The sequence below is a fragment of the Neoarius graeffei genome, chromosome 6 (assembly GCF_027579695.1).
Source record: "Neoarius graeffei isolate fNeoGra1 chromosome 6, fNeoGra1.pri, whole genome shotgun sequence".
NCBI classification, from domain to species: Eukaryota; Metazoa; Chordata; class Actinopteri; order Siluriformes; family Ariidae; genus Neoarius; species Neoarius graeffei.
Genome location: NC_083574.1, coordinates 47,407,545 through 47,427,058, shown reverse-complemented (window position 1 = coordinate 47,427,058; position 19,514 = coordinate 47,407,545). Strand labels below are relative to the sequence as shown.

At 40.6% G+C, this 19,514-nt stretch overlaps 1 protein-coding gene across 3 annotated transcripts in view; it reads left to right on the top strand.

The window, feature by feature from the left end:
- selenoo1 (selenoprotein O1) overlaps positions 1 to 13,066 on the top strand; it is a 39,027-nt gene extending 25,961 nt beyond the window's left edge. For all 3 annotated transcript variants that reach the window (XM_060923741.1, XM_060923740.1, XM_060923742.1), the window contains 3 exons: positions 11,042 to 11,227; positions 11,532 to 11,688; positions 11,789 to 13,066. In XM_060923741.1, coding sequence (XP_060779724.1) covers positions 11,042 to 11,227; positions 11,532 to 11,688; positions 11,789 to 12,016 — 571 coding nt within the window. In that variant the 3' untranslated portion in view covers positions 12,017 to 13,066. The remainder of the gene's footprint in view (positions 1 to 11,041; positions 11,228 to 11,531; positions 11,689 to 11,788) is intronic.
- The last annotated feature ends 6,448 nt before the right edge of the window (positions 13,067 to 19,514 follow it).

Sequence of the window (19,514 nt, the reverse complement as noted above, 5' to 3'; positions counted from 1 at the left end):
TTGCACACTATTGGCATTTTCTTAACCAGATTCTTGAGGTAGTCACCTGGAATGCTTTTCAATGAACAGGTGTGTGGGTGCAATTGGTCTTAAGTGATCAGTCTCATTGAATCGGTCTCATTAAATCAGTCTCATTTAATAATACCATTAATTTTGGTGTTTAATAATAAATTACCAAACAGCTAAATTATGGTATATTCCAAATTATTATGATCACTACTGATGCAGCAATAATCTATTACTTACCGTATTACATAGACACTACAGCCAATAGCATTCATATACACTTGGGTGAAGGCAATTTGGAGTTCTTTGAGATTGTGTGACTTCAAGAATACAGTAGCAAAAACGGACAGACAAGCACAGTTTAACAGAATAATTGAATTTATTATAACAATGATACTAAATGGGTAATAGCAGTTGAATACATTCAATATGGTCAGCAGCCAAACAGTGAGGTAGTGAGTGTGAGAGGGGGGAGAGAGAGAGAGAGAGAGAGGAGAAGACAAAGAGAGTTTGAATGTGTGCGTGGGGGGGGGGTGCGCGGACAGAATGTGTGTATGCGTGGGGATGCGCTGTAAATAACTTAGAAATTGGAATGTTATCTAAGGTGTTGGGGGGAGGTGAAAATCACCTCATGGTCTTCTTGAGACAAAGGAATTCGTCGTGGTTGCTAATCCACTACACTATAACATTACCAAATCCACTGAAATCTTGATGAGGTCAAAATGTGTGTAATAATGAAATTAAAGGATGTTAGACAAGATAGCAAAGAGCATGCAACAGCCTATCTATTAAACAACGGAGAACAATGCAGAACCACAATTATCAACTCGACACTGTCTCCAGTGTGCACAATTAAACAGTTTCTGAGTTTAAATTCACACTACTTCATAAAGCTAATTCTTAAGACTAGTTTGCCCAAATGCCAGCCTTACTTCCAGTATCGATGTCTCTATGCAGGATCAGGGATGAGAATTTTCCGCCGATTGGCGGATTTCCGACTTTTTCAGACCAAAATGATCGTTTTTGAGATCGATGTAAATCCGTTGAGAAATTTTTTTTTTTGGGGGGGGGTTATGATTAACGATCTGTGGTCACCTTATAACGCAGACATCCCAAGTGTCCCGGAAGTTCCGGGAGTCTCCTGCATATTGATAGAAGCGAGCAAGAGCGTGCGCGCGCAACATTAAGGTCTGCATCACGCATCTTAGAATGTGCGCACGCGAGGGGGTGCGCGAGGGAGACTGTGTGCAGTGTTGCCAGATACTGCTGACGCTTTCCAGCCCAAAATATGTTCAAAACCCTCCAAAACGCACTTAAAACCACCCAATCTGGCAACACTGCCTGTGTGCCTGTTCATGTAGCGCATGCCAGACAAAGAGTATCTTGATTGGGTTACTCAGCAAAATAAGCCAATCAGCTTTCAGTGTGGGCGGGCTTTTATCTCTTTTTCTCGAGGACCGGAGTTTTCAGTTGAGTCAGTGCAGCCTACAGGCTCGGCATGGCAGAGAGAGCGCGCGCCCCAAAAAATATATATCAATTACATGTCATATATAAGTGTGTATCTTTTATAAATGGGGTTAGCTTATCTAATGTAGCATGTTGGGGAGAATCATAGTATCATATCTATATTTCTGATGAAATTTTAAGTATGATAGCATGTATAACTCTCCTACTTATTGCTCATTTCATAGGGGGACGGAATTGCTGGCATGTGCTGCGTGGGAGCATCTGCCCAAATTTTTTAGGCCGAGATGAACTTATAGTTTTTGATTTAAAAAAAATTTCCAATATGTAATGCCCATTGTACATGCCTGTTCTTTAATTCAAAATCACCATCTCGATCTTCAGATTGCCCATATGGTATCTGTATCACATTACACAACATCCTGTCCAGATAAAACCGAGTTAGTACACACAGCAGTTGGAAGGGAAGTGATGAGTGATGTTGAATGTTGCCTGCTTAATATGCAAGACCTCCTGCTACCATGATAACATCAGAAGAAAGCTTCAGAGAATTATATGATAGAACTTTTTTCTGGTTTGCACTTCATTTTAAAGGATTAGAGTATTCAAAGACATGAATAGCTCAAATGCAGAAATGTAATACTGTAGAGCTCATTTATATTAAAAGGTGCATTGATTTTTTGAAATCATCAAATGTGAATTGATTAAAAACAAGTCTCTTGTACCATATTAATCACTTTCACCTGGGAGTCCACAAAGAAGGGGAATTTATTTCCAAATAAATTGCAAATGTTTGCTGATAAAATTAATGGTTTTGGGGTAAAAAAAAAAAAAAAGCCAAAAATCATTAGCCCCATGGGCCCCGCCCCAGTTTTTTCAGACTTTTAAAATATTTTTCATTCTCATCCCTGCAGGATATGCAGAGCTGTCCCGAAGTTTCGCGGAGTTTCACAGAAAGCTCGTGGAGGCTTCTGTAAAAGGACAGAGAATTCTTGATCCGAAGCTTCGTTGTTCGTGAGGAAAAGTCTCTGACGATAATGTGCAAAGCGATTAAGTCAGAAGGAATCCGGTCGCTTCTAACTTTTAATTAACTGCTTGGGCTGCAGTCGTAACATTACTTATAATAATCAAATAAACCAGTTGTAACTCAATTGAGTGAGACGGCGCGACTTGGGTACTATTTACCGTGGCCAGTGGTATATACGAAAGCGCGCTGAGTCCTTTTTCTTGCAAGGCAGACGTCTTGATTTTGGATGTTCTGATGAAAGTGGGTGTCTGTCTGTATGACGCGACGAGACAGTATGGAGGGTGTTCGGGTTACTTATAGAGTTGGTCACGTGACGTGACGTAATCATGGACGCCATGACGTAGGTCATCGCGGAAGTTAGTTGATGGGATTCATAGTTCTAGACGGGACTGTGGCTGTCCCTACAGGTGCCTCGTCAAAAGGTAATTGGTGCAATCTCTTGCCGCCTTAATGCGGTTGAGATCAAATGGTAATCATCCTACACCCCCACCCCCCGGTCACCTCGCAAGCCTTGTATTGTGTTGTATTGTATTGAGACGTTTCCTGTAGCAAGCACTGTTTCAATTGTGAATTTTAATGTTTAGGTCAGCGAGCCCACAAGTACAGAAGAAGCATACCTATACAGAAAATTAATGTAATGACTGTTTCAGGTGAGAGTTTTTAAGGGTGTTACTAGGGGTTCAATTACTAACAAGCACAGCTTAACTCATTCATTCATTCATTATCTCTAGCCGCTTTATCCTTCTACAGGGTCGCAGGCAAGCTGGAGCCTATCCCAGCTGACTACGGGCGAAAGGCGGGGTACACCCTGGACAAGTCGCCAGGTCATCCCAGGGCTGACACATAGACACAGACAACCATTCACACTCACATTCACACCTACGGTCAATTTAGAGTCACCAGTTAACCTAACCTGCATGTCTTTGGACTGTGGGGGAAACCGGAGCACCCGGAGGAAACCCACGCGGACACGGGGAGAACATGCAAACTCCGCACAGAAAGGCCCTCGCCGGCCCCGGGGCTCGAACCCAGGACCTTCTTGCTGTGAGGCGACAGCGCTAACCACTACACCACCGTGCCGCCCCACAGCTTAACTCGTGTACTAAAATCTAACATAACTGTACAATTATTTCAAATACAGTATTCCACCAAACTATGTAATGTGCTCAATCACACTGACAGAAAACCCCTGATACTAGCACCACTAATGCCCCATCCTCTGGGTTTTTGACGGTCCGTGCTCATTTGCTCTCATTCCATAATGTTGGTTTTCACAACTGTACTTTGACACCTCGGTATTAAGAAACAATTCGTATATTTCATGTTGGTGTGAGGATCCAGTGAACATCTGTGGTGATACAGTTTTTTCTTAAAGAAGTTTAAAACCTTGCTTGCTAATTGTGATTTCCTCACACATTTAACGTCATGCTTTGATCAAGGGTGTGGTGGGGTATTTATTTATTTATTTTTAAGCTGTAGAGAAACCGATATAAGCCTAATTAATTAAGTTTATTATCAGATAGCAACTGTCAAAGTCCCTGATGCTCCAGTGAAAATAAATAATCTTTAAATGCAGTTTTCTCCCTTTTCAATTTTGGGGGTGACTTTTTTTTATTAAGCATGGCTGTATTTCAGCATAGGCACAAGCCCGCGTAGCTAATTATAGCTATAGCTAATTCCAGCTGTGCTGATATTCAGTATAACCACATGCCATTGTGTTTATACAACAGTTCTATAAACAAAAAATTAGTACTGAGTGACATTTTGGACATGATTATGTCCAAATACTCCTGTTTATTTTTTGCTCCAGTAGCCAAAATGAATCCTGGTGTCCTGTCTTCCTTTTCATTTTTATCTGACGAGCTTTTATATTTGAAGTCAAATGGTCCTGAAAAGTATCGCTTGCTATGTCCACTGATGTTGCTAACTCTGCTGTAGTAATGATTTCAAACTACGACGTGGAATTTTATGTGGTGAACACGGTCCCAGTGCAGTTAGACTAAACGGAGGCACTCTTGGAAGACCGATTTGAATTAGTGGATCGGAACTAACTGTTGCATTAAAAAGCTATAACTTGTACAGAAACACCCGAACTTTTTTTTTTTTTTAAGTATAGGAAAGTCTCAGGTTTTTTTAAAATTATATCGTGGAAAATGTAAATTTTGAAATCTAATCTAATTTTAACTCCTGATTTACAAACTGCAGAGAACTTTTAGATATATTGATAAAAAATGCCTTCCAGTACTGATCTAAGCACGGTATATATTTGACTGATTTGATTTATACTTTTTTATTTTTCCTATATCCCAATTGTAAATGTTCTGATACTTTAGTCTAAAGCGGGTGCTTGTAATCTATAGTAAATAGAGCTATAGGGTTCCCGCGGGTCCTTAAAAAGTCTTAAATACAACTTTCGGTTTTCAAGGCCTAAAAATGTCTTAAATTGTTTTAGTAGAGCTGTTAAAGGAACAGTCCACCGTACTTCCATAATGAAATGTGCTCTTATCTGAATTGAGACGAGCTGCTCCGTACCTCTCTGAGCTTTGCGCGACCTCCCAGTCAGTCAGACGCAGTCAGACGCGCTGTCACTCCTGTTAGCAATGTAGCTAGGCTCAGCATGGCCAATGGTATTTTTTGGGGCTGTAGTTAGATGCGACCAAACTCTTCCGCGTTTTTCCTGTTTACATAGGTTTATATGACCAGTGACATGAAACAAGTTCAGTTACACAAATTGAAACGTAGCGATTTTCTATGCTATGGAAAGTCCGCACTATAATGACAGGCGTACTAACACCTTCTGCGCGCTTCGGCAGCGCATTGATACGGAGCTCAGATATCAATGTGCTGCCAAAGGTGTTAGTACGCCTGTCATTATAGTGCGGACTTTCCATAGCATAGAAAATCGCTACGTTTCAATTTGTGTAACTGAACTTGTTTCATGTCACTGGTCATATAAACCTATGTAAACAGGAAAAACGTGGAAGAGTTTGGTCGCATCTAACTACAGCCCCAAAAAATACCATTGGCCATGCTGAGCCTAGCTACATTGCTAACAGGAGTGACAGCGCGTCTGACTGACTGGGAGGTCGCGCAAAGCTCGGAGAGGTACGGAGCAGCTCGTCTCAATTCAGATAAGAGCATATTTCATTATGGAAGTACGGTGGACTGTTCCTTTAAGGCCCTATAAACATAAGAATTGTGCACAACATGATAAAAGCATGAAACTTTCAGGGTTTGTTCTCCAGGGCATAACAATTAATTTAAGATCTGGAGGCGCTCTCAGTTTGACCTTGGAGGTCATTTAGAGGTCATTGACCCTTGTTATGTGCAATTTCAATGGACAGGATTAAAAATTGGGGCATTTTATCATACAAGTGTGACAAAAATTGTAATTACATGTGGATTTCCATTTTTCTAGGTCATGAGGGTCCATTTATAGTGATATTACACTTAGAAGTCAAGGTTAAGATGAAGGTCACTCTAAAATATATGATGTGTTATGTCAATTTCAACAACTTTTATGATTTTGTAGCATATTGCCAAGCAGTATATACTTTGTAATTGTAAAATGACTTCCAAATGAGTGATACAAGTGATACAGGCCTACTGTGAGTATTCTAATCATTGCAGTCTCCAGAACATGCACAAAGGGCAGTACACTTCAATTCTGCCTTTTTGCATTTGCAGTGACCACAACAGCCCTTTTTGCAACCACAATGCAAAAGCTCATAGCACGACTGTGAGGCCTCAGGTAGTGTTGTCCAAAGTGGCTGCCATCCATCGTCACTGTTAACCCATCCCCAGTCTGAAGGACTTGGCAACTGGGGCCTAATAACCAAGGCAAGGTTCCATACATGAGCCTGATACATGGCTCGTTTGATGTGTTGTCTCAAAGCAGCTTGTGTAGGGGGGATGTTTTCCAACGATCTTGACTTTCGTGTGAAAAGATGTTTCCGTGCCTCATTGACACCTACACATGTATTTGTTCTGTCATAAATGAGAACAACAAAGCGTTCCAGCTGTGACAAAGAGCAATATGAGCAAAGTAAATAAAAAGGAAAGCAATGGAATAGTTAATAGGAAGGGTGAAGTAGTAAATCCTTATTAGAAATATAATACAAATAGTTAATTATACAAATTATTAGATGACTAAACACAAGACCACAGTAGTGCTGATTTTGCTTTCTATTGCTCCTGCTCTGCTGTCAGACAGTCGAGAGAGAATGTGTGAGAGTGAGAGAAGCGCACACACTTTAGGACCCCAAGTGTGGGAACATGCCAGGCCACATCCCTTTTTGCTCACTATGCCCAACAGAAGTGCGGGAAAATAACAGCTTGCACATGGAACATGGATATGAGTGGGAGGATTCGAGGGAGGGGCCGCACGGTGGTGTAGTGGTTAGCGCTGTCGCCTCACAGCAAGAAGGTCCGGGTTCAAGCCCCGGGGCCGGCGAGGGCCTTTCTGTGTGGAGTTTGCATGTTCTCCCCGTGTCCGCGTGGGTTTCCTCCGGGTGCTCCGGTTTCCCCCACAGTCCAAAGACATGCAGGTTAGGTTAACTGGTGACTCTAAATTGACCGTAGGTGTGAATGTGAGTGTGAATGGTTGTCTGTGTCTATGTGTCAGCCCTGTGATGACCTGGCGACTTGTCCAGGGTGTACCCCGCCTTTCGCCCGTAGTCAGCTGGGATAGGCTCCAGCTTGCCTGCGACCCTGTAGAAGGATAAAGCGGCTAGAGATAATGAGATTCAAGGGAATAAAGCATTGCCATGATATGGCAATGAAAGTTTAAGTCATGATTTGAAAAAAATATATATATATATGTATGTGTGTATGTATGTATGTGTGTGTGTGTGTGTGTGTGTGTGTGTGTGTGTGTATATATATATATATATATATATATATATATATATATATATATATATATATATATATATACGTATGTATGTATATATATAATGTATGTATGTGTGTGTGTGTGTGTGTGTATGAAAAAAAACAATGATTAAATTTATGTAGTTTACCTGGGTATCTATCAGTTACAGTTCATCTGCCATTTCCCAATTTAACGTTATTATCATTACGTTTTTTGTTTATTTCATTCATTTGCCTCTATGGGTGTATATCTATTTATGTTTATTTACTTGATTATGCCTTAATACATGCATATTTATACTTACTGTACATTTTTAGCAAAATTGCTCCCAGAAACACACCCATTTTAGCTCTCATGCATAGAAATGTCCTATTGATGACCTCTAATTGACCTCCAAGGTCAAACTGAGAGTGCCTCCAGATCTTAAATTAATTGTTATGCCCTCAAGAACAAACCCTGAAAGTTTCATGCTTTTATCATCTTGTGCACGATTCATCTGCTTATCTGCTCTACTATTTGGAATGACTGGAATTTTCGAAAGGGAGGTATTAAATTTAATATTGGACCGAACGAGTGAAATGTCTCCATCCGGTTTGGGGTATTTTTTTAACCGTAATTTTAAAAGTGACCAGCGCACCTTTTGGGGGCAGCATTGGTTCTGTGCGTTCCGTAGATCAAGAACTAACGTTAGGAGGTTGCTGGAGGCGGTGTGGTGCAGTGCGGTGCGGTGGTTGTGAAGAGTGAGAGATGCGCAGGTAGCTTACGCGGGCGCTAGAAAGCGTTGATAATTATGGGAAGATGTCTGTTTAACGACAAGTGGTTGGGGGATGACCGATACCCCCAAAATAAGGAGAAGAATCGTTTGCGATAAAAAGCGCTGGATCGCACAAATGTGTTTAAAGCCGGTAACGCAGCGCTGGGGACACGCCCACTGGGAAACTGGCTTTTCACGGACACGAGGCACGCGCGCGTTAGAGGTCAAGCGCTCCAAAGTGAAACGCAGGGGGGTTCGCGCATGCGCACAAGAGTCAGGTGGAAAATGGGACTTGTAGGAAATACTACTAATAATAATGATTAGCATAATTTTTTACATAATTAACATTGTTTATTGTACTAAGTTTAATATAAATATATAAACAACCTTTATTTCAAAACTCAATTAAAAAGAACTCCAGAAAATACAATAATTCTAAATATAGTACAATATAAATAATTTGTACAAAAAGTTTTTTAGTTTTATTACTTATCGTCTACAACAGTGTTTTTAATATAATAAGAATATTAACCACTAATAATAATTAGTAGTAATAGTAATTATTGATTATTAATCATTACTACTTATGAATTAGTGATTAAGTACTAGGGATTATTAAATGTTATAAAATTAAGTTATTAAAAATTATTACAAATAATGATTAAAAAGTAGTAATTGGTAGAATACAAACATACTCATGGATTATAGATACATTTTTTAAAATAGTGAACATTGATATAAAATAACTATACTACTACTACTACTAATAATAATAATAATAATAATAATCTCATCTCATTATCTCTAGCCGCTTTATCCTTCTACAGGGTCGCAGGCAAGCTGGAGCCTATCCCAGCTGACTATGGGCGAAAGGCGGGGTACACCCTGGACAAGTCGCCAGGTCATCACAGGGCTGACACATAGACACAGACAACCATTCACACTCACATTCACACCTACGGTCAATTAAGAGTCACCAGTTAACCTAACCTGCATGTCTTTGGACTGTGGGGGAAACCGGAGCACCCGGAGGAAACCCACGCGGACACGGGGAGAACATGCAAACTCCACACAGAAAGGCCCTCGCCGGCCCCGGGGCTCGAACCCAGGACCTTCTTGCTGTGAGGCGACAGCGCTAACCACTACACCACCGTGCCGCCAATAATAATAATAATAATAATAATAATAATCTCATCTCATTATCTCTAGCCGCTTTATCCTGTTCTACAGGGTCGCAGGCAAGCTGGAGCCTATCCCAGCTGACTACGGGCGAAAGGCGGGTACACCCTGGACAAGTCGCCAGGTCATCACAGGGCCGACACATAGACACAGACAACCATTCACACTCACATTCACACCTACGGTCAATTTAGAGTCACCAGTTAACCTAACCTGCATGTCTTTGGACTGTGGGGGAAACCGGAGCACCCGGAGGAAACCCACGCGGACACGGGGAGAACATGCAAACTCCGCACAGAAAGGCCCTCGCCGGCCACGGGGCTCGAATCCGGACCTTCTTGCTGTGAGACGACAGCGCTAACCACTACACGACCGTGCCGCCCATAATAATAATAATAAACAATAATACTATTAGTAATACTTGTTGTTAATGTGACTTTTTTTTTATTATTATTATTATCAGTTCAGTTATCAATGTTCACTATTAAAAACAAATTATCTATAGTCCATGAATAATTGTTTGTATCACTACTACTACTACTACTACATAATAATAATAATAATAATAATAATAACTACTTTTTTAATAATAATTTTAACTAATCTTATAACTCAATTTTATAGCATTTTAATAATCACTACTTATTATTAGTATAATTTAGTAGTTGATGATAATTACTAATTATTAAATTACATTTTGATAATCACTGTTTATTAATTAAGTAGTAATACTGAATTATAATAATTGCTACGCTATTCATAATTAATATAGCTAATAAGTAGTGATTATTAAAATGTTATAAAATTGAGTTAATTTTTTTAAAATTATTATTAAAAAAGTAGTTTTTTATTATTATTAGTAGTAGTAGTAGTAATACAAACAATTATTCATGGATTATAGATAATTAATGATTATTTTTGAATAATGAATATTGATATAACAATTGCACTGATGATAATTAGTTTAGTTATTACAACACATTGATTAATATTGATAATGGTTATGAAAGGTGACAGTTGTTTTTCTGTGTTTAATGTAACGCTCTGATGATTGTATGACTGCATAAACAGGTTTATGCTGTTACCTGCTATAATGCAGAAGATACTCGAGAACTTCCTCAGCCAGCTGTGTACTGTACGACACTCAGACTGACTTTGCTGTCGGACACAAAATCACACATCAAAGATAATCTTTGGGGACTGAAATAATGCCGGCTAAGGTTGTTCAGCTGGTTCTACTTGCTGTATATTGGTTTCGTTTTTGAAATGATTCATGGTGTTTTCTCCAGTAAACACCAGTCTTCTCCTTGCTGCTACAGTAGTTCTGCAGGCCCAGAACACACGGCTTTGCTTCAGCTGTTTGCATGTCTAACAGTTGCCATTGATGCATCCTGTTGTTCACCAATTGTGTGCATTCTTCTTAAAGTTAGTAAAAAAAAATTGCAGAAAACAGTTTTAAGTTGTCATATTTATCATTTTCTTTGTCATGGTAGAGTCTTAATTTTTCCATTTAGAGGTCTTGAAAAGGTCTTAAAAGTCTTTAAATTTGTACTTGAAAAATGTGCAGATACCCTGAGCTAGGTTATTTGAATATGGTGTTTCTTCCCAGGTATAATATAATAAAAGTATAATATCCACCGTTAGTTTGGGTTTTTTTTCCCCCCTTTTTGTCTACTTTTATTCATATCCTCATTCAAAGAAACATTGTGGTTTCAATTCACAATTGTTTTCCCCACAGTGAGTTGTCAATGCTGCTCTCCTTGGCCCAGAGTAACCCTGCGCTGTTCAGCATGATGTCAGATCGGAGGACGTTGGCCCGGCAGCTGGAGAAGCTCTCTAGGTTAAAGGAGCTGCTGGAAAGCACAGAGACCGACCTAAAGATCAAGCAGACTGAGGAATGGACCGGCTGGATTAAACAGTACAGGTGCAGATAAGGATGAGGTGTTCGGTGTTGTCCATGCAGTCATACAGAGCCATGTTTGTGCTTGGCAACAACAGGTTGCTTGGAAACCCAAGTGATAAAACACTCAGGGGTTTCATTAGTTATAGCAGATGGCAGAAAGATAGAACAAACACGATGGAAGTGGTTGTGGTCCCTTGAGAACATTTGTCCAAACACCCTCTTAGAGCTCTTGTTGTTGTTGTTATTATTATTAGGATTTTTGCATAAACAGACCAGCATTTATAAATACCCCCTGAATGTACATGTTGTCTTTGCTTGCCTCCAGACAGCGGCTGGCTCGTGAATGTGAGGGAGTGTGTGATGTGAAGGCAGTGCAGGAGGAGAGAGTGCGTGTGATGGACAGCACCAATCCTCGTGTAGTGCTTCGGAATTACATTGCCCAGAACGCAATCGAAGCAGCTGAAAATGGCGATTTCACTGAGGTTAAGCTTTTACCATACTCAATTTTACTTGATCAATATTAAAAAGTGTGTACTTCTGAAATGTAAAAAAAAAAAAAAAACCTTTCATTGGTGTAATCAGGTTCAGAGAGTTCTGAAAGTGCTGGAGAAGCCGTTTTGCACACAGGAGAGCTTGGAGCTTCCAGGGCAGATGGTAAGACTCGGATCAGAGGAAGCACAAAAGAAGGATGAAGAGGCACAGAGAGAGGCTGAGGAGGATGTTACAGGAGCAGAGAATAGAGTGATTGTTTCTTATGACAGCAAGCCCCCAGCCTGGGCTACTAAAATCTATGTGACATGATCATCCTAAAGCCTTTAGGACAAGTAGCCCAGAGATTCTTCTGTCTGGGTATCTGTCTGTGAAGGCTGTTTGAGGTACTAAACTCCTGTTAAACCAGTTTAAGGATATACAGAGAAAATGTCTGGTTTCCTGTAATATTGAAAATGTATAAAAAAAAATTAATTCTATATATTTGACTGGTTATAAATGATGACTTGGACCGCCAGTCTGAGAGACAGGTCTTAGTCTGAAAGACAGAAGTTTTAGTATCCTATAAACCAAAGAGAGTGTGGGCTAGGGTGAGAAAGAGAAACCTTGTGTACAGTATGTGTTTTCATATGTACATGCAAAAGAAACCTTAACGCACAGGTTAGTGAGCAGTAAAGCTCCAAAATACAATATAAGCACACAGTTAGTTGCAGCTGATACAACTTAGAACAAAGGGTAGTTCTTTGGTCACGAAATTGCGCTCGTAGCAAAATGTGGTAACTTTTTTTTAGTTGCAGTACTCAAGATGATGTAATTAAATAAAACCGTCACACTGTATGGGGTATCTTTTGACCCTAAAAAAAAAAGCATAGAAAATTAGCCGTTTACTTCTGAACGTAAAATCTTTTATGAGGAACGAAAAGTCAGGAACGGAATTGCATCAGAAAACACTGAACTTTCATTTCTTAAAATTCAAACCAAGATTTCTCTGAAGCGACATTGCTATAATTGGGGTGATTTGATTTCTGTAAATATGGTTTTCAGTACATTTTGCCTTGGATTCCATACTTCAGCAATATCACCGAGCTGAGAATTTTAAGGCAGTCTTAATCATTTCGTAATTTTGGCCTCTCTGCTGAAGAACTGCCCCAAATTAGTCTGTCTGTAGTGTTAATATGTAATTATCAATGGCTAATAATATGTAAATGATCTTATGCTGGAATAAAAGGTTTATGGCACTTTACTTCACATAAATAGAACCTATGCCTGAATGTAGGCCTTACTATTTCTGTACTTTTGGATGTTCAACAAGAATACTTGTTTACCTTTTACAGTCATTTAGATACAATAAAAAAAAAAATCTGCCAAAGACAGTGCTGTCCATGTTTGTTCATTATTTTTATGAGCTGTACATTTTGTTTAATCGATGATACTTTATGGTTTATGATACCTCATTCTGAAGGCTTATAAACTGATGTGGATTTCAAAGTCCATTTACAACCCCAAATCAGGAAAAAGTTGGGACGGTATATTGAAATTAAAACTGAAAACAATGATTGGTGAATAATCTTTGACCTGTATTGCACTCAAAGCAATGCAACAGCACTTTATTTGATGTTTTACCTCCAAGTTTTGGTTTTTTTAAATAAACACATTTCATTTTATATTCAAAAATTGAGGGCGGCATGGTGGTGTAGTGGTTAGCGCTGTCGCCTCACAGCAAGAAGGTCCTGGGTTCGAGCCTAGTGGCTGGCAAGGGCCTTTCTGTGCGGAGTTTGCATGTTCTCCCCGTGTCTGCGTGGGTTTCCTCCACAGTCCAAAGACATGCAGGTTAGGTTAACTGGTGGCTCTAAATTGACCGTAGGTGTGAATGGGAGTGTGAATGGTTGTCTGTGTCAGCCCTGTGATGACCTGGCGACTTGTCCAGGGTGTACCCCGCCTTTCGCCCGTAGTCAGCTGGGATAAGCTCCAGCTTGCCTGCGACCCTGTAGAACAGGATAAAGCGGCTACAGATAATGAGATGAGATTCAAAAATTGATTTAAAAGATGTCTCATCTCATTATCTGTAGCCGCTTTATCCTGTTCTACAGGGTCGCAGGCAAGCTGGAGCCTATCCCAGCTGACTACGGGCGAAAGGCGGGGTACACCCTGGACAAGTCGCCAGGTCATCACAGGGCTGACACATAGACACAGACAACCATTCACACTCACACCTACGGTCAATTTAGAGTCACCAGTTAACCTAACCTGCATGTCTTTGGACTGTGGGGGAAACCGGAGCACCCGGAGGAAACCCACACGGACACGGGGAGAACATGCAAACTCCACACAGAAAGGCCCTCGCCGGCCACGGGGCTCGAACCCGGACCTTCTTGCTGTGAGGCGACAGCGCTAACCACTACACCACCGTGCCGCCGATTTAAAATATGTTTAAGGACTAAAAACACCACGTGATGAAGCATTTCAGGTGTTATTTTGTCCCATTCATCCTGCAAACAAGTCTTCAGGTGTGCAACGTTTACAGGCTCATCGTCATATTTTTCATTTCAAAATATGCCACACATACTCTATTGGGACGGAGGGAACAGGCACCCTCTTCTTCCACAGCCATGCCTTTGTAATGTATGCAGAATGTAGTTTTGCATTGTCTTGTTGAAATCTCCCTGGAAAAGATGTCATTTTGAAGGCAGCATATGTTGCTCCAAAATCTCAATGTAATTTTCTGCATTAGTGCTGCCATCACAGAAGTGTAAGTTACCTTTCCCAAGGGCACTGACCCAACCCCATACCATAACAGACCCTGGCTTTTGGACTTGTTGCTGGTAACAGTCTGGATGGTCCTTTTCGTTTTTGGTTTGGAGCACACAGTGTCCATTTCTTACAAAAAAAAAGACCTAGAATGCTAATTTATCTGACCACAATACACATTTCCATTGTGTGATGGTCCATCCCAGATGCATCCGAGCCCAGAGAAGTCAAGGGCACGTCTGAACAGTTAACATAAGGCTTCCTTTTTGCACAGTAAAGTTTTAACTAGCATTTGTGGATGTAACTCCACGTTGTAGTGCTTGACAAAGGTTTGCCAAAGTAATCCCAAGCCCATGCGGTTATGTCAGCCATAGGTGACTGATGGTTCTTGATGCAGTGCCATCTGAGAGATCGGAGATCACGGGTGTTCAGCTTAGGCTTGTGCCCTTGCCCTTTACATGTCGAAATTCCTTGAATCATTTAATAATAATATGCAACATAGAGGGTTAAATATCCAAATCCCTTTGTATCTTTCTTTGAGGAACATTGTTTTTAAACATTTCAATAATTTTCTCAGACTTGTTAACAAACTGGAGATCCTCAGCCCATCTTTGCTCCTCAAGGATGCTGATTTTGTACCAAATCATGATTACAGTCACCTGTTGATATCACCTGTTTCAAATCACATCATTATTTAATTGTTTTACCTCATTACTAGCCCTAAATTGCTCCCGTTCCACCTTTTTTTTGAAAAGTGTTGCAGACCTAAAATGCAGGAATGGAGGTATAACAAATGAAATGAAGTTGACCAGACAAAACATGAAATACTGTATCTTGGGTTCATACTGTCTGCAATGAAATACAAGTCAAAGTAAGTTTGGAAATCGCTGCTTTCTTTTTTTTATTTGCATTTTCTACAACATCCCAACTTTTTGAGGTTGTTAATTTGTGCAGGAACAATGAAATGCAAACTAAAGCAACATTGCTGCTCTACATCTGTCACCTTTGAGCATATAAGAACATTGATATTAGATCACAATGTTTTTTTTTTCAATTTATGACATACAAACTCCCTAATGATTTAAGTCTTAAATATCATTTGTTACAACAAAGGAATACCTTGACAGATGACTTTGGGGAGGACTGTAAAATTTGAATATGACTTACACTGTCTTTTGATTACAAATAGAAAGGAATGTCTGTGACTCAGGGCCTGCAGGTTTGAACCTGTTCCCAAAAGCTGGGTGGCACGGTGATGTAGTGGTTAGCATGGTTGCCTCACAGCAAGAGGGTTCTGGGTTCGAACCCAGAGGCTGGCGAGGGCCTTTCTGTGTGGAGTTTGCATGTTCTCCCCGTGTCCGCGTGGGTTTCCTCCGGGTGCTCCGGTTTCCCCCACAGTCCAAAGACATGCAGGTTAGGTTAACTGGTGACTCTAAATTGACCGTAGGTGTGAGTGTGAATGGTTGTCTGTGTCTCAGCCCTGTGATGACCTGGCGACTTGTCCAGGATGTACCCCGCCTTTCGCCCGTAGTCAGCTGGGATAGGCTCCAGCTTGCCTGCGACCCTGTAGAAGGATAAAGCGGCTAGAGATAATGAGATGAATGAGACTTACACTGTCTTTTGATTACAAATAGAAAGGAATGTCTGTGACTCAGGGCCTGCAGGTTTGAACCTGTTCCCAAAAGCTGGGTGGCACGGTGGTGTAGTGGTTAGCATGGTTGCCTCACAGCAAGAGGGTTCTGGGTTCGAACCCAGAGGCTGGTGAGGGCCTTTCTGTGTGGAGTTTGCATGTTCTCCCCGTGTCTGCATGGGTTTCCTCCGGGTGCTCCGGTTTCCCCCACATGCGGTTGGGTTAATATGGGACGGCCTTGGGCTGAGGTGCCCTTGAGCGAGGCACTGAACTCCCAACTGCTCCCCAGGTGCTGTTAGCATGGCTGCCCACTGCTCTGGGGGGGGGGGGCGCTCATTGTGCATGTGTGTGTTCACTGCTTCAGATGGGTTAAATGCAGAGAGGAAATTTCACAAGTGTGTGATGAATAAAGTTGTGCTTTCTTTCTTTTAAACAACATACAAAGCCTCAAAAAAAACACAAGGAGAAAGTGCTTTAAGCCAATACAGAGAGACTGATTCCTTTTTTTTGTTGATTAAAGGGAGTCCAATGTCATGGGGTTCTATGACTTAATAATGATTCTTCAGATATTAGAGTGCAAATTTTTCTATTTCAAGCCAAGGGTTAGAAAAATATTAGTAGTAAAAATAAAATTGAATGGGAGATAATTTTAAAAAATGCATTTCTTCATTTCAAAAAATTCAGTTTATACATGGAAGAAAGAATTATGTTTGTACAAAACAGTACTACAATGGTTTAAAAATATATATCGCAATGTAAAAAAAAAAAAACCTTCTTCAAAAAAGGGTACTTTGGATTCCTTGCGTTTTTATAAAGGTGTGTTAATTGAAACCCTCTTTGACAGGGAGGCCCCCTGTGGTACACCAAAAAAACCTCCTTCTGAACTGTACTTCTAAAGTTGCTTCTTTCCTTGTTGCTAGAGTTGTACCCTCAAATTTACACCTTTCGTACATTTAGTGTGTATCTTTTTACCTAGAAAAGTGTCCCTTTAAAGTTTTACTTGAAAACTAATTATGGTCAATGTATGTATCATGAATCATTTAAAAAGTACAGTGTCCATGTTTCCAGGTTAAAGATGCATATAAAAGGTAGTTCATATGTAGTTCAAATGAAAAATGAGTTTTTCAACACAAGAAGCTAAACTTCATATCTTCAAGCAAACATATTTTCTTTTATTATACAGACACATTCACAAACAAAAAATACACAAGTTAATCAAAACAATTAATCGATATATTTATGAGTAAATATATTGGAAAATGTGTTACTTGATGTCCCAGATGTAGTTTGTATGAAGGATAAGACTGCTGTATGTATGTATACACCGACTAGTGGCCTAGTGGTAGCGTGTCCGCCTCTCGATCGGGAGATCGTGAGTTCTATTCACGGTCGGGTCATACCAAAGACCATCATAAAAATGGTACCTACCACCATCTGGCAAGGCACGCTGCAATACAAATGTGCATGGGGAGTTAAACGCTCGTGGTTACCAGAGGACTAGCCCCCCACTGTAACCCTAGCTATGTAATAGGCGAGAGGCCAAGGGCTATGGAAACAGAGATCGGCGCCGCCCGATGCGCCACATACAGGTTGGGCCTGGTTAGTACTTGAGTGGGAGACTGCCTAGGAATACCAGGTACTGTAAGGCGTGGGAAGGACTTTAACTTTTGATGTATGTATACAGGGCATAGCTGGGGTGCCCGTGACACACACCTTTGTCGGACTATACATTTTTTCAAAAGCTGCATAAGAATATTAGAAAAGCACCCACTGTAATTTTTCTAACATTTTTTTTAAACTAGATTGTCACTTCAGCCTCATTAGGGTTTCTAAAACCTTGTATGGACTTCCTGTGGTTTGGGCATGAAAACCCAGTTTGTCAGAGTGTGTACGGGAGAGGCGGATGTAAGTGCAGATAGTTAAATAATACACAGTGCGATATGAGCATAAAGTGCATGAAACGCACACAACAGGCAAACAGTCCAAAACAGCAGGCAAAGTCGTAATTGAGGAAACAGGCAGGAGGTCAATCAAGGCACGGACAGAATATCAGAGGCAAAACTATACAAGATCAAGGGACGAGAAACAGGAGTCGAAAAACCAGGAGGTCAACAAGGACAGGAAACAAGGCTCAGTAAGGCACACTAGACGCGGCGTAATACTTCGCATCATCCTTGCATGGCGCAGTCCTTAAATAGTCCAAACATAGTTCACTGATTCCAAACATAGTTCATTGATTAAAGACAGGTGTTCTTTGTTAACGGCTCGCATGCTGGAGCTCGTTAGGTGCGCGTCCAGCCCGAGGCGCACCTTCAGGCACAGGAGCCAAGGTGCGTGGGACTGACACAGTTCTGCGCAAGCGAAATACGATCGCACTAGAAAGCACGGTCAAGCTGCCAGTGTAGCTGCAGTCTTTTTAGTTGCGAATTATGAGTATTTCCTCGTGTTAATAATTCGCCATGTCAGAACAAGCAAAATTTTCCTCCTTCTTTCGATGTGCAGAGAGGTAATGATGTCATGTACACTAACAAGTTCTCCAGGGCCTTTGGAGGTAATGAGTCTAGAACAGAGGCGGCGGCACGAAGTTTTGGATGGGGGAGGTGACGTGTTACGCACCAAAGGTGTGCCAAATCTAGGGGGGTCCGGGGCATCCCCCCCGGGAAATTTTGGAATTTTTAAACCTCTAAAAGGCTATTTCCTGCATTTTGAGAGGCAAATTTTGGTGTAGTAAAGCTAAGTTTAATGTCTCTATTATAGTACATTTCATCCATGTATTTTTTTCTATATGAAACAGAACCACTGATACCTAAAAACCGATCACATCTCTTGGCAATCCTGTTTTGACCAAGGAATAAGCCCATGAAAGTAATATTCCCAATCTTTCAAGGACCGCTGTCAGCTCCTGGGAAATCCAACTGACTAGTAATGACCGGTCGTGACCCCAGATCGGGTGCGAATGAATTTTTTTCTGTTTGTTGCATATTTTTCAAATCAAAACTGTGTGATATTGGTGTATTGAAACATGTATGAATGACATATGAGGCTATATCAGTAAATTGGAAAAACTACATTCCCTTAGTTTTCTCATGAATCTGCTCCCCCCCCACACACACACACAAACAAAATGCGAGAAAATTTGTCCTCATTGTCCTTGTTGAATTAAAGAGCTAATAGATTTATATACCTGCTCAACTAATGTGGTATAAAGCAAGAGCACGAATAACTGTCATTTAGTCTTCAGTGCAAGTAAACAGTCATTCATTTCTTAGTTTGCGAAATCTGACTTGGGATGTTAAAAAAATTACACTGAAAACTTACCTCATTATCATCAAGCAACCTGGGTGCCTTTGTCGAGCCCAAAAAGTTTGCAATGAATATTTATCTGAAACTCCTCTTCATACGGATTTTCAGTGAGTGGTCAGGACAGCAAGCAAATTCATG